This window comes from Strix uralensis, chromosome 27 (genome assembly GCF_047716275.1).
Source record: "Strix uralensis isolate ZFMK-TIS-50842 chromosome 27, bStrUra1, whole genome shotgun sequence".
Taxonomy (NCBI): domain Eukaryota; kingdom Metazoa; phylum Chordata; class Aves; order Strigiformes; family Strigidae; genus Strix; species Strix uralensis.
In genome coordinates, this window is record NC_133998.1 from 3,751,114 (window position 1) to 3,763,559 (window position 12,446).

Consider the following 12,446-nt stretch of genomic DNA (forward strand, 5'->3'; position numbering starts at 1 on the left):
CCTAGAGAGGCCCTGAGGGATAAATGGCAGCTCAGAGAACTAACGGGGTCCTTGGGGTGGGATGTGAGAGAACAAGGGAAGTCCAAGGCAGAGACAACTCCTCCCAGCCACCCCATGCCGCAGTGCTCCCTGTCCCAATGTGCCTTGCAGGGCAAAATGCCTGGTGGCATCTCCCCCAGCAGGTCACACGAGAGAGGCCGTTCCTCCCAGCATGGCCCCCACATCCAGGAGGTCTGGAGGGGCTCTGGCTGCAGCCACGACCTCCCCTGTGGCCCCAGGGCTGACCCAGCTGGCTGAGGAGCCTTGGGGTGCTGCAGGAGCCCCACGATGAGTAACCCCCTCCCCGGGGCACCCCATGGAGGCACTTTTTACTGAGTGCAAAGGCACAGAGACATGAGTGGAATGAATGAAGCAATTGTTTATTAATTAATGCCTACACACAACACCCAGGAGTGAGGCTGTCACCCGAGGAGCTATTACCAATCATCAGCCCAGTAGGGAAGGGCCAGCTCCTGCTCCTGCTTGTGATGCAGCAAGAAACAAAGGAGCTGCCAGCCTCCCCCCTGCTCTCTCCCTCGGGGATAGGATTCAGCACTGGTATTTGAGAGGGAAAATCCTGATTTCACCCACCTGTACTTCTTCCTGACCTCCAGAACAAAGCCCTTCAGGAAATTGTCACAGCTCACAGCTCGTTTTTTACAAAATACAGTGATAAACTCTAACCCCTGGTTAAGAAACCATCCACTACAAACTCAAAACAATAAACCATAAGTGAAGGACTCCAAATCCTCACTTTTAAGCAAGAAACACCAAAGCACACACGAGCAGAAAAACAGTAGAGAGAAGCAGCAGAGTTTCCCTTCATTTGGAAGCCCGGCAGAGCGCTCCCACTGAACCTACCCGCAACACCAAAACCACTAATATATCTGCATCAGGGATAATTATTTTTTTCCCACCCCAAAGACTGACAAGAAAACGCCTCACAGAACAAAGGCAAATTACTGCAGCCGGGGGAATAGTTCATACACAAAACAGACTATTTTTTAGCCCATTCCCAACCCGATGAACGTCAGTCGTTGGAGCGCTGGGCCTGCCGGGCCCCGCACCCCGCTTTGCTCTGAGGAAGCCGAGCCCAGCTCCCCGTCCCGCGCTGCCCCAGCCGGAGCACAGCCACCGCCCCCCCAGGACCCCCCCGGGCCTAGGGCAGAACCGGCGGAACCTTTTATCGGGCCGCGGCGGACGCTTGTCGGCGGCACAGCGATAGTGGGTGGAGCTCCCTGACAGACAGCACAGACAGCCAATAACAGGCGATAGCCTGCCAAGAGGCTCTCGTCGCACCAATGAGCGGCAGGGGAGGGCGGGGCTTCTTCCCGGAAGTGGATAGCGGTGCGGGGGGCAGCTCTGTGGGGTGGCACCAGTGGCTGAGGGGGGGTCGCAGCTATGTCGGAGCGGAAGGTGTTGAACGTGAGTTGGGGGGGGTGGGGGGTGGTCTGGGGGGGTCCCCAGGCCGGGGCTGGTCCTGGGGAGGGTTCCCTGATCGCTGAGGTTGGGCCTCAGACCGGGGGTGCTGGGGGGTCCGGAGGCGGAGAGGGGTCCCCGAGGGGACTCTGAGGCTGGGAGGGGGGCGGTTGGGGCGGGGATCCCCAGGCTGGGGGCTCCTGGCAGCGCTTGGAGGGGGCTGGCAGGGGCAAGAGGGTTAGGCCCTAAAATCACGCCAGGGCTGGGGGGCCTAGGGCCCAGGATGTACAGACAGACACACACACACACCCCAGTTCCTGGCTCTGGCGGGCAGTGGTGGACGGGCCGCTTGGCCCCTGAGAGCGTACCTGGCTAGTAGGGGCACGCTGGCTCCTGCTGCGTGGAGCTGCTGCCTGCGGCTGACACGGCAGCCGGGAGCCTGCCAGGCACTGTTCACGCTGCTCTGGGTGACTCCGTGCCCAGCACACACACGTCTCTGCTCTGTCTCTGTAGAAATACTACCCGCCGGACTTCGATCCTGCTAAGATCCCAAAGCTCAAACTCCCAAAGGACCGACAGTATGTGGTGCGGCTCATGGCCCCCTTCAACATGCGGTAAGAGGGGCTGTACCGGTCAGCAGGAGACAGAGGTGGAAGAGAGGAGTTTTCTTGGGAATTGTGTCACCTCCAAACGCTGCAGGGGAGCTGCTGCCAGCAGCCGTTAGAGGTGGCACAGACCGGGAGAAAAGGGGCGAGGGAGAGGGAAGAGATGCTGTGGGTGATTTTGGGGTTGTTTGAAGAGTAGGGACTGGATTTCCAAAGGCAAAAATAACCATCGCTGAGCTGACATGGCCTGAAAATCACTTGGACTTTTATTGGTCTGTTTTTTCCCCTTTTTTGACATGTTATGGACTTCTCTTTCTCTTTTCCTAGATGCAAGACATGTGGTGAATACATCTATAAAGGGAAGAAGTTTAATGCCCGTAAGGAGACTGTTCAGAATGAGGTGTACCTGGGACTTCCCATCTTCCGCTTCTACATCAAGTGCACGCGTTGCCTGGCAGAGATCACTTTCAAGGTGAACTATGTTTGGTACTTTCTGGGGAGGTTGTGCAGTCCGTGGATGTTACTGGGTGCTGGCCCCATGGCGAAGGGGTGTCCCAGCAAAGAGTCTTGAGTGTGTGCTTTTTGCTGTATCTTTCCTTATGATGGCAGTTTATAGTTCTGAAATGTCTCACCCATCTGTGGGTGGGCTGCAGCAGCACATCAGCTGGAGCAGAACAGAAGGCCATGGGTGATTGTCTGCCCTGTGATGTGAATGAAATTGGGAAACATTTACATGCGGCTCTGGAAGTGGCCACAGGATGTCTGGAGCAGAATTGTCCCAGTACAATGATTTTGCTGCTTGTTTCTTCCTTAGACAGACCCTGAGAACACAGACTACACCATGGAGCACGGCGCCACCCGCAACTTCCAAGCTGAGAAGCTCTTGGAGGAAGAGGAGAAAAGAATGCAGAAGGAGAGGGAAGAGGAAGAGCTCAACAATCCCATGAAGGTATGAGAACATGACCTTCTCTGCAGAAGGCAAACCTCTCTCCTGCGCTGGCTGGCTTTCCCCAGTGAAGCAGGTGACTTCATAGCCATTGGCTTAGTTCTTCAGGCTTCCAAGGTATTCCTGTGCTCTGGACAGGCAGGAGACAACCCTCTGCTCGCAGGAGGTTTCCTTCCATGCTGGAACTTGTGACAGGCTACATCTTGCCCCAGTTTTTCCTGTCCTATTAAGACCCAAAAATGAGGATGGTGATGATCCTCTTAGTGCTTCCTGCCCTGTACTGGGTGGGGAGGCAGTGCTGGAGATTGCTGGCAGGCTCTGCTGCCTCACATAAGCCCAACTTACCTCTGGTCACCAGGTCCTGGAGAACCGAACCAAGGACTCCAAGCTCGAGATGGAAGTTCTGGAGAACCTGCAGGAGCTGAAGGAACTCAACCAGCGCCAGGCAAATGTGGACTTTGAGGCCATGCTGAAGCAGTACAAGGAGTATGAGGAGGAGCAGAAGCGCAAGGAGCAAGAGGAGGATGAGCAAGAGATGAAGTGAGTGAGCATGAAGCATTCATGGGTGTGTGAAACCAGCCACGCTGGCCCTGGCCAGGTGGGGCTGCGTCTCACCCTTTTCTCAGCACCCCGAGAGCGCTTAAGAGAGGGCCCTGCCTGAGGTTCAGTTCAGGGACGATTAATTTAATTTTTTCCCACCCCAAAGACTGACAACAAAACGCCATTTACTGCAGCCGGGGCAATAGTTCATATACAAAACAGACTATTTTTTAGCCAGTTCCCAACACAATGAACATCAGTCATTGGAGTGCTGGGCCTGCCTGGGGCCCACACCCCACTTTGTTCTGAGGAAGCCGAACCCCAGCTCCCCACAGCTCGCAGTCCCCGCGCTGCCCTGGGCTCCCCCAGCCCCAGCCAGGGAAGTTCATGGGAGTTGTGCAGGTGGGATGTAGTCCTGAGTGGGCTGTGAGGAGATTGGGAACAGTTTGTTGTGGCAGAGTGTTTAGGGCCGTGGAGGTGGAGGGGTTTTGATGTCACTCATGGGAAGATCTGGGCTGCTGCAGGGGCCTGACTGCCCCTGAGAAGTGTCCTCCCGTGGAGAGTTTCTGCACCTGACTGAGGCTGCAGATCTCAGCACTATCACCCTTCGGGCACTGCTTGACCATGACTTCTTAAAAAGCACCTGAGAAGGTGGATCCCATTGCACTGCTGCTGAATTGCAGCTCCCCTTACAGCAAACAGCGCAGGCACGGTGCGGGGCCGGCGCTGCTCGGCGTGGCAGTGGAAGGCAGCCAGCTCTAACCCTCTGTGCGTGGCCTCTCTCCTTGCAGAGCTATGCTGGAGCAGGCCCAGAACCGGCGCCTGCTGGTAGACTCCGACTCTGACGAAGAGTCTGCAAAATCGTGCACGAAACCTGTGGCGAAAATTAAACCTACGGACATCTTGCAGGAGGTGAGTGGGGGGCAGAGGCTCTTCCACCCACCGCACCTCTTCCCCCAGACCAAACCCGCTGTCCTGTGCTACGTGTTGCCTGTTTTGTCCCTGCTCTGTGTGATGCTGAAGCCCTAATTCCTGTCACGCATGAGCAACTTAGAAAGCCTGTGTCCCTGTGCGCTGGGCTGAAAGGAGACGGGGATCAGTTGGTGATTTTAGACTGCCTGTGCTGACAAACCCTGGGTGGGAGCTGCCCCTGTCCTCACTCAGGACGTGGCTTCCCTTTCAGCTTGAAAAGGACGGGCTCGCCTGTGTCTTGGTCATACTTAAGGCTCGATTTCAGCACTCTGAACATTACAGCAATGAAACCACTGCCTGGGACAGCCTCTCCTTTGCTTCTGTTTTGTCCATGTTGGAGACACGAAGAACAAAAGAGCTTTCAGTGCCCGGCTTGCAAGGGAGGGATTATCCCCACAGACAGGCCCCTGCACTGCTGCTCTCCGATGTCAATCCGTGTCTGCAGGGACCTCTGTCTGGTTGGATGAATCAAAGCTGCCATGTCTCTAAACCGGCCTGGGGTTAATCTGAGCGATGTTCCCTGGCCCGGCACTAATCCTCATGCCTGGGGGAGTTTGATTCAGTGGCTGGACCACCTGCAGGCACGCGGTCCTGCCTGGCAGAGGTTGTGCAGCCCTGTGGCACGCATCTGGCTCCTTAGTGTCCCAGGGCCAGCCTGCGGCTGTGCAAGGCTGGATTTAAGCCACAGGCAGCAGGACATTTGTCTCCAAGGGCTGTTTTGCAGCCATTTAGATCCATATCCCTGTTGTTTGTCTAGCTTGTGCCAGCTGCTGTGGGGGAGAGTACCCTCTTTGGCTTCTCCAAGCAGCTATCCTCATGTTTCTTGCTCTTTGTGCTCCTGTTCTTACCGCACCTCCTTCTCCCTCCACCCCCCCTCCAAGGCCAGAGCACCCTAACACCCCTGCTCTACTCTGCAGGAGCCTCAGCCCCCGAGTAAGAAGCTGAAGACTGAGAGCTGGGAGCGCAGTGTGGGCAAATTGAACACCAAGTCCCAGCTGGCCGGGCTGGTCACAGTGAGGAAGCAGAAGCCGGATCCTGCCCTTGCTAATGGGACAGAGAACCACAGCACCATGGCCAACACCGGTAACTGCCCACGTGGGGATGGGATGGCCTGAGCTGGGTCGTCAGGGAGGGGTCTGGCAGCACCCAAGTGCCGTTTAGCTCTGTCTTCAGAGCCTGAATGCTCTCAGGTCAGGTCCTTGTTGCGGGACAGATTGAGCCATGATGGTGTCAGAGCAGGGGGTCGTCCCTGTTTCCAGATGTCCTGATGGAGGAGAGGCTCCTCCCTGGCCCTTGGGGATAAGCCAAGGCCTTGGAGACAGACTGTCAGGGCCAGAAGCTTCAAAACAGTGTCTCAGTGCACAGATACAATGCTGGGAACCATCACAGCAGCGAGATAGCAATGTAAAAACAAGAAAATTGCTTTGGTTTGGAGCCTGATTAGAAAACCTGCCAAACTGTCGGAGTTTGGAAGCTTTAAAGAAGTGGTGAAAACAAGCAGAAAGGCTTTCCAGCACCTCATTCTTCACTGCTGCAGGAAGTCAGAGGACCCATGGATTTGGGGAAGGAGCTGATAAATTGATAGATTCTTGGCTGATTGGTCCTAGCCTTTGGCTTACTAAGTCCCTCTGCCCTCAGGGGATCCCTGGGGAAGGACAGCTCTTGTAGTTGCCCCGTTTTTGATCTGCTTTCCCCAGCCACCTGCTCCTGGCTACTGGCAGGGTCTGTTCAGCCAAACGATGCTGGAGGAGCTGCCCATCATTCAGGGACTCGGGGCTCGCTGCCCGTGACGCTGCCTCGCGCTTGCAGCTGGCAGCTTATGTGGCCGGAGCCGAGCACCGGCTCCTCTCTTCCTTTCCAGTGGCTCAAATCTCCCGGGGGGTTGCGGAGGGAGAAGGGGGTTTTGCAGACCTTGGGCCAACCTTGCTGCTTCTTCCTCTTGCCGCAAGGCGGAAGCAGGAGGCTCCAGCCGAGGGGGTGCGGGGTCTCCTTGTCCACCCGATTTAACCTTGCTGTCCTCATCAAGATTCAGGCTGGGGGGGACGAGGCAGCGGCTCGGACTCCAGCTCCGACTGCCTCGTCTCCAGCTGTGAGCAGCCAGAGCGGCGAGGGAGGCTTGTGTTTCCGCGTGGCTGGTTGCACCGAGCTGGTGGGGTTTGCTGGCAACAGGGAGGGCCGTACCTGATGGTGTTTGCTCTCTCGCTCGCCTTCCAGGCTCGTTTCCCACAGCAACGGGCACCACGTCCTCCTCCCTCGGCTTGTTGGGGGCGTATTCGGACAGCGAGGACAGTGCAAGTGACTGATGAGTGACCGCGCGGGGATCGCGGGGCTGTCCCCCGCTCCCAGCTGTGACAGCAGCTGCTCTCCAGAGCCCCACGCAGAGCTGGCCTCGCAGCCGCCGGGGTTTCCAGGCCATCTGGAGTCCCAGCGTCTTCACCTGCCCGCCCCGGGGTGTGCGTCCGTCCTCCAAGAGGGACGAGGCCCCAGCCACCCTTGCTGCCAGCAGCTGGGATCCGGATGAGCCGGTTGAGAAGTCGGCTTCCTCGGAGGAGGAGGAGGGTATCACTGCTGCGTTGCAGGCAGAGGAAAGGCTCTGCCCAAACCCAGCTCCCAGCCAGCCCCGGGAGCACGGTGTGTCCCAGCCCTGCACCCAGAACGTGTTCGGCAGCGCGGGGGCCGGCCGGGACTCTGCAGTTTCTCGGTTCTGGTGGTGCCCGCTGTCCTCACCCCGCGCTGATCACACCTGGCTCTGGGTTTGGGACACACTGACCCTCCCGCGGCAATAAATGGACCTCAGGGGCCTTCCTTCCCTCCTACCCTGCGTCCCCGCAAGGAGTGGGGGGAAGGCAGGACCTCAGCACCCCTCTTTTGCCCCAGGAGGACCCGCCACCACCACTTCTCTGGCCCTGGGTGTCTCCTGACCTTTGTGGGGTGAGCCCGAATCCCCCCCGTTGTTTTGCTGTTAGAGGTGACACATTCAGCAGCACAGACCAGGGGGGCTCGCCCGGCCCCACGCTGCGGGGACGGGACTGTCCTGGCTGGGCTGCCACCAGCCTCCTTCCCCTGCCCCACTCCTCCCGCGCCGTCCCCGACAGCTTGGTGACAAACCCTCCCCGCCGTTCCGAGAGCGATGGGGTTTGCTCGGCGCGCCAGCGGCCGCGACCCAGTAATAAATGGGATGTGTCAGAGCCAGTTGCTTCTTCATCTTCCCAGAGCAGTAATTTGTACACGGGCAGGGGGTCCTGCCGCGTGGGGCTGGCAGGGACAGCCCCAGGGACCCCCACCCCGATGATATGGGTCCATGGACAGACTGAGCCACCCTGGAGTGGCCCCCAGCCCTGCCTGGGGCTCTTCCTCCTCACCTATGTCTCAATTTCCTCCTTATCAAGGCACCCACCTCTAATTGACAAGCAGCTTCTCGCTAATTAACCCGCTCTCTGAGCCTCACAAATGGCATGGGCTGCTGGGCCAGGGGCTCGTGGGGTGATTCTGAGAGCTGGGGAGAACTGGCAGCTTCCCCCCCTCCCCAGTCCCAATTAGCATTCCTCACACGTGTGTTGTAATTAGCCTCTTCAAATATTAATGCTGGATATCGGGCTCAGCCCTGGGGTTTGTGTTGGATGGGGGCTGGCAGGAGCCGCTCTGGGGGGCTGGCAAAGCTGGGGGGCCCTGGCCATGCTGTCATCCCCCCCCAGCTGTGTCCTGCTCCCACACATGTGCCCCCCTCATCTCCCTGCGCCCCCCAGCACCAGGCCAGGATCCCCAGAGAGGGACCTTTGTTCTGGGAAGAGACAATACAAGGAGCCCAGTCAGGGCACTGCTGGGGGGTCCCCAGCCCTCCTGCCCCCCCAGGGTGGTCCCTGAGGCTCCCCCCAAGCAGAGGGGGAGGCAGCCCCCCCCCCCTGCCCCCCAAGATGAGCTCCCTGGGGGGGTGTGGGTGACCTTGCAGCTGGGGGGCTCCATGTTCACCCCCCCAGACCCCCAAAGCCCCCGGGTTCAGTTCCCCCCCCCAGCCCTTTCCCTGTGCCCCGACCACCCCCCAGGGGCAGCCCGGGGGGGTCCCCTACAGCCGGTGTGCCGCCCGCCGGTGTGGGGGTGTCCTGGTGCCCCCCCACTTCTCCCACTGTCACACGGCACGGGGGGGGCGTCCCGGTGACCCCCATCACCGCAGGGCGGGGGAGGGGGGGGGGGCAGCTTTCCCCTCCCGGTGCCCCCCGCGGGGCTGCTGGCGTGTCCCCCTTGTTGTCCCCCGCGAGGTCTCTCTCGGTGCCCCCCCCCTCCCCGATCCCCCCTCCGTGAGTCTCGGCCCCCCCCCGCCCCCGTCCCGGTGCCCCCCCTCGGCGAGGCGGGCGCGGGGTGGGGGGTGGGGGGGGCCGGGGGCTCCGGTCCGCGCCGCGCGCGGCGGCGACACAAAGCGGCTCCCGGCGGCGGCGGTGGCGGCGGGGGGGTCCCGGTGCGGCCGCGGTCCCGGTGCCGGGCGGCCCCGCCATGGCCAAGTGGCTCCGGGAGTACCTGGGCCGGGGGGCCCGGCGCTCCCCCCCCCGCCCGCCCCAACCCGACTACAGCAGCGGCGGTGAGCGCCGCCCCACCGGCACCGGGAGCGGGCCCCCCCCCGCCGCTCCCCCCGGCGCTGCCCTCCGCGGCCCCGCTGCCTCCCCTCGGCACCGGCTGGTGCGGGTGGGGGGCGCGGGGCCGGGGGGCGGCCCTCGCCGGCTGGAGCAGGTAAGAGCGGGGGACACCGGGGGACAGCGGCGGGGAGGGGGGGCAGGACCCGGAGGGAAACGCGGGCACCGGGGGAGGGCGGCGAAAAGACCGAGGGGGTGCAGTGGGGTGGAGGGGGGGGCTGGGGAGAGGAACCGGGGAGCAGGACCCAGGGGAACGGGGCGGGGGGGGGGGACCGGAGAGGTGTGAATGGGGCAGCTGGGAGAGAGCGGGGGGTGCTGGGGAGCAAGGCCCGGGGATGGCGGGGGGGAGATGGGGAACGGGGAGTGGGGACCGAGAGGGGCTGGGGAGAAGGACTGGGGGTACGGGGGGGGACTGGGGAAGCGGGGAGAGCCAAAGGGTCGGGGGGGGGGGGGCAGTGGGGCACCTGGGGAGGTCCTGGGGTCACTGGGAGAGGGAACTGGGGACAGCGCTGGGGGTGGTGGAGTCACTGGGAGAGGGGGAAGGGGAGAGGGGTCGGGGGACAAAGGGACCGGGTGGGGGAGAGTGTGGAAAGGGCTGGGGACACCCATATCAGGGACCTGGGGGAGCCTGCAGGGTCCCGGAGAGGGGCCCCAGGGATTGGGGACCGGGGGGGGGCAGTGGGGGTCCCATCCCACCCAGGACACCCACCCGCAGGGCCCCGGCGAGAGCGAGTACTCGGAGCCCTTCGAGGGGGAGCAGGACCCAGCACCCGAGGGTGGCTGCGAGGAGCTCGGCGACGCCGCAGGTGGGTGACACCCTGAGCACCCCCCCCCACGCCAGCCCCCAGCCCCACCGGGGTCCCCCGCGGCCAGGGTGCCTCCGACCCGTCCCGGACCCGTCACCTCTCCCAGCCCCTCCTTGTCCCCAGGGTGCCCGCGGCAGAGCGAGGGCCGGCGGGTGAGGCCGCGGCGGGGACCCCAACTCTACGACACCCCCTCTGAGGAGTGGGAGACGGCAGGGGAGGGCCCTGGGGTGCCGGCCGCCCGGGAGAGCCGCCTGCCCCGCGACGACGAGCGCCCGGCCGACGAGTACGACCAGCCCTGGGAGTGGAAGAAGGATCACATCTCGCGGGCATTCGCAGGTGACAGCATCCCAAGGGACTGGGTGCCACCCCGGGGTCCCCCAACCCTGTGTCCCTCAGCCACTCCTGCCCCCCAGCGTGTCCCCCAGCACCCGTGGGGCCCACCCCTTGGGGACAGAGCCGTGGTGGTGGGGACATCTGGGACGTTCCTTTGTGGTCCGGCACTGAGAGGTGCCCCCCAGCAGCAGGCAGGGGTGTTGGGACCCCGCGGTGGGGTGACACCCCGCCCTACTTTGCCCCCACAGTGCAGTTTGAGAGCCCCGAGCGCTCCCCCAGCCTGTCCCGGCAGCTGCCGCGGCCCCCCCGGCCCCCCACAGGCACCAGGCCGAGCTGCCCCCCCAGCCCCAGGCATGTGGACACCTCGCTGCCCCTGGAGAAGCAGGCGTGAGTCTGGGGGGGTCCCTCCTCCCTGGGGTGGCATCAACATCCCAGCCACACCTCGTGGCACCAAGGCAGCCCTCTGGGGTGGGGGGTCCCCTATGGATGGGTCCCCATGGTATTGAGTGCCCCATGGCATGGTTGTGTCCCCATGGGGTGTAGGGTGCCCCATGGCATGGATGGTCCCTTTGGTGTGGTTGGGTGCCCCATGGCATGGATGGGTGCCCATGGGGTGTAGGGTGCCCCATGGCACGGATGGTCCCTTTCATGTGGTTGGGTGCTCCATGGCATGGGTGGGTGCCCATGGGGTGTAGGGTGCCCCATGGTGTGGATGATCCCTTTGGTGTGGTTGGGTGCCCCATGGCATGGATGGTCCCTTTGACGTGGTTGGGTGCCCCATGGCATGGATGGGTGCCCATGGGAGGGAGGGTCCCCCATGGCATGGGTGGGTGCCCATGGGGTGTAGGGTCCTCCATGGCATGGATGAGTCCCTATGGCATAGAGGGTCCTCATGGCATGGGTGGTCCCTTTGCCATGGTTGGTTGCCCCATGCCATAGTTGGTCTCCATGATGTAGAAGATGCCCCATGGCACAGACGGGTCCCTGTGGGGCAGGTGGGTCCTCATTCCACAGAAGGTGCCCCACGTTTCTGATGGGTCCAAGTGGTTGAGACGGTGCCCCACGGCATGGAGGGTGCCCCACAGTGCCCTGGGGTTCCAGTGCTGTGTTGGCAGGGTGCCACATGCCGGGGTGACACGTGCCACCACGCAGGTGGTACCACGGCCCCATCGGGCGGGCGGGCGCCGAGACGCTGCTGGCACTGTGCCGCGAGGGCAGCTTCCTGGTGCGGGACTGCGAGACCAGCCCCGACGACTACTCGCTCTCGCTCAGGTGAGCGTGGGGCCTGGGGGGGACACACACGACACGGGGACGACCCCGGGGACAACCCAGGCATGGGGGGGGAGGCAGGTCACAGCGGGGTGCCCGGGCAGAGAGGCTGGACTGCGTGCGTGATGCTGGCGTGTGTTTGCGTGTTCCCCCGTGATCCATGTTGGCGCGCACACGTGTGCAAGGGTGGCCAGTGCCTCAGTTTCCCCTCCCCGCCCGCAGGAGCAGCCATGGCTTCGTGCACGTGAAGCTCACGCGGACGCGGGAGCAACACTTCGTGCTTGGCCGCGCCGGGGCCGCCTTCCCCTCGGTGCCCGAGGCCGTGCGGCACTACACGGCGCGGGCGCTGCCCGTCCGCGGCGCCCGACACCTCTCCCTGCTCTACCCCGTGGCTGTGCAGCCCCTGTGAGCCCCGCGCTGCTGGGGACCCCCCAGCTGTGCCCCCCCCCACCCCCCCCTCTGGCCCCGCAGCGAAGCACCCCCATTAAAACCCAACGTGCAGCCCCTGCCCGCGTGTGCTCTGCGATATGTGGGCATGGCGACGCTCTGGTCCCTCTTGGGGCTCAACTCTATGGTGCCGCTGAGGGAAGGTTTGGTGGCCCGGCCACTGGTCCCATCCTGGTCCCACCACGTGGGCTCCCGCCACCCCCCCAGGAGCCCAGGGCAAGGGGGGTGTCTGGATGCAGCCCCCCCCCATCACCATAGCACTTGGCCTTGGGGAAAAAACATGGGGTTGACGCTGCTGGGGGTCACCCGCTATCAACCGCCTGTGTGGGGGGTGGGTGATGGCACCGGCCCCCCCGGGGGGGGTCCATGGTGGGGGGAGCTGGTGCTTCCTGCGCAGTCGGCGCAGCCCTGAGTGCCGGAACAAAACGAGGCCACAGAACCGCAA

General features: G+C 62.8%; 2 protein-coding genes across 2 annotated transcripts; both read left to right on the forward strand.

The window, feature by feature from the left end:
- The first annotated feature begins 1,372 nt into the window (after positions 1-1,372).
- On the forward strand, positions 1,373-7,709 carry YJU2 (YJU2 splicing factor homolog). The gene is made up of 8 exons (XM_074851643.1): positions 1,373-1,464; positions 1,972-2,072; positions 2,391-2,535; positions 2,878-3,012; positions 3,368-3,549; positions 4,341-4,461; positions 5,439-5,604; positions 6,736-7,709. The coding sequence occupies exons 1-8, from the start codon at positions 1,441-1,443 to the stop codon at positions 6,822-6,824; spliced, it is 963 nt and encodes a 320-aa protein (XP_074707744.1). The 5' UTR covers positions 1,373-1,440; the 3' UTR covers positions 6,825-7,709.
- A 1,300-nt stretch (positions 7,710-9,009) lies between these two features.
- Positions 9,010-12,060, forward strand: SHD (Src homology 2 domain containing transforming protein D). Its single transcript, XM_074851527.1, has 6 exons — positions 9,010-9,243; positions 9,862-9,952; positions 10,076-10,288; positions 10,534-10,672; positions 11,438-11,557; positions 11,777-12,060. The coding sequence occupies exons 1-6, from the start codon at positions 9,010-9,012 to the stop codon at positions 11,961-11,963; spliced, it is 984 nt and encodes a 327-aa protein (XP_074707628.1). The 3' UTR covers positions 11,964-12,060.
- The last annotated feature ends 386 nt before the right edge of the window (positions 12,061-12,446 follow it).

Excerpts from the sequence above, each read along its gene's own strand:
- SHD (XM_074851527.1), top strand. The coding sequence starts at position 9,010 with ATGGCCAAGTGGCTCCGGGAGTACCTGGGCCGGGGGGCCCGGCGCTCC. Across the intron at positions 10,673-11,437 it reads CTGCCCCTGGAGAAGCAGGC|GTGGTACCACGGCCCCATCG; the intron begins GTGAGTCTGGGG and ends GCCACCACGCAG. Across the intron at positions 11,558-11,776 it reads GACTACTCGCTCTCGCTCAG|GAGCAGCCATGGCTTCGTGC; the intron begins GTGAGCGTGGGG and ends CCCCGCCCGCAG.
- YJU2 (XM_074851643.1), top strand. The coding sequence starts at position 1,441 with ATGTCGGAGCGGAAGGTGTTGAAC. Across the intron at positions 3,013-3,367 it reads AGCTCAACAATCCCATGAAG|GTCCTGGAGAACCGAACCAA; the intron begins GTATGAGAACAT and ends TCTGGTCACCAG. Across the intron at positions 3,550-4,340 it reads GAGGATGAGCAAGAGATGAA|AGCTATGCTGGAGCAGGCCC; the intron begins GTGAGTGAGCAT and ends CTCTCCTTGCAG.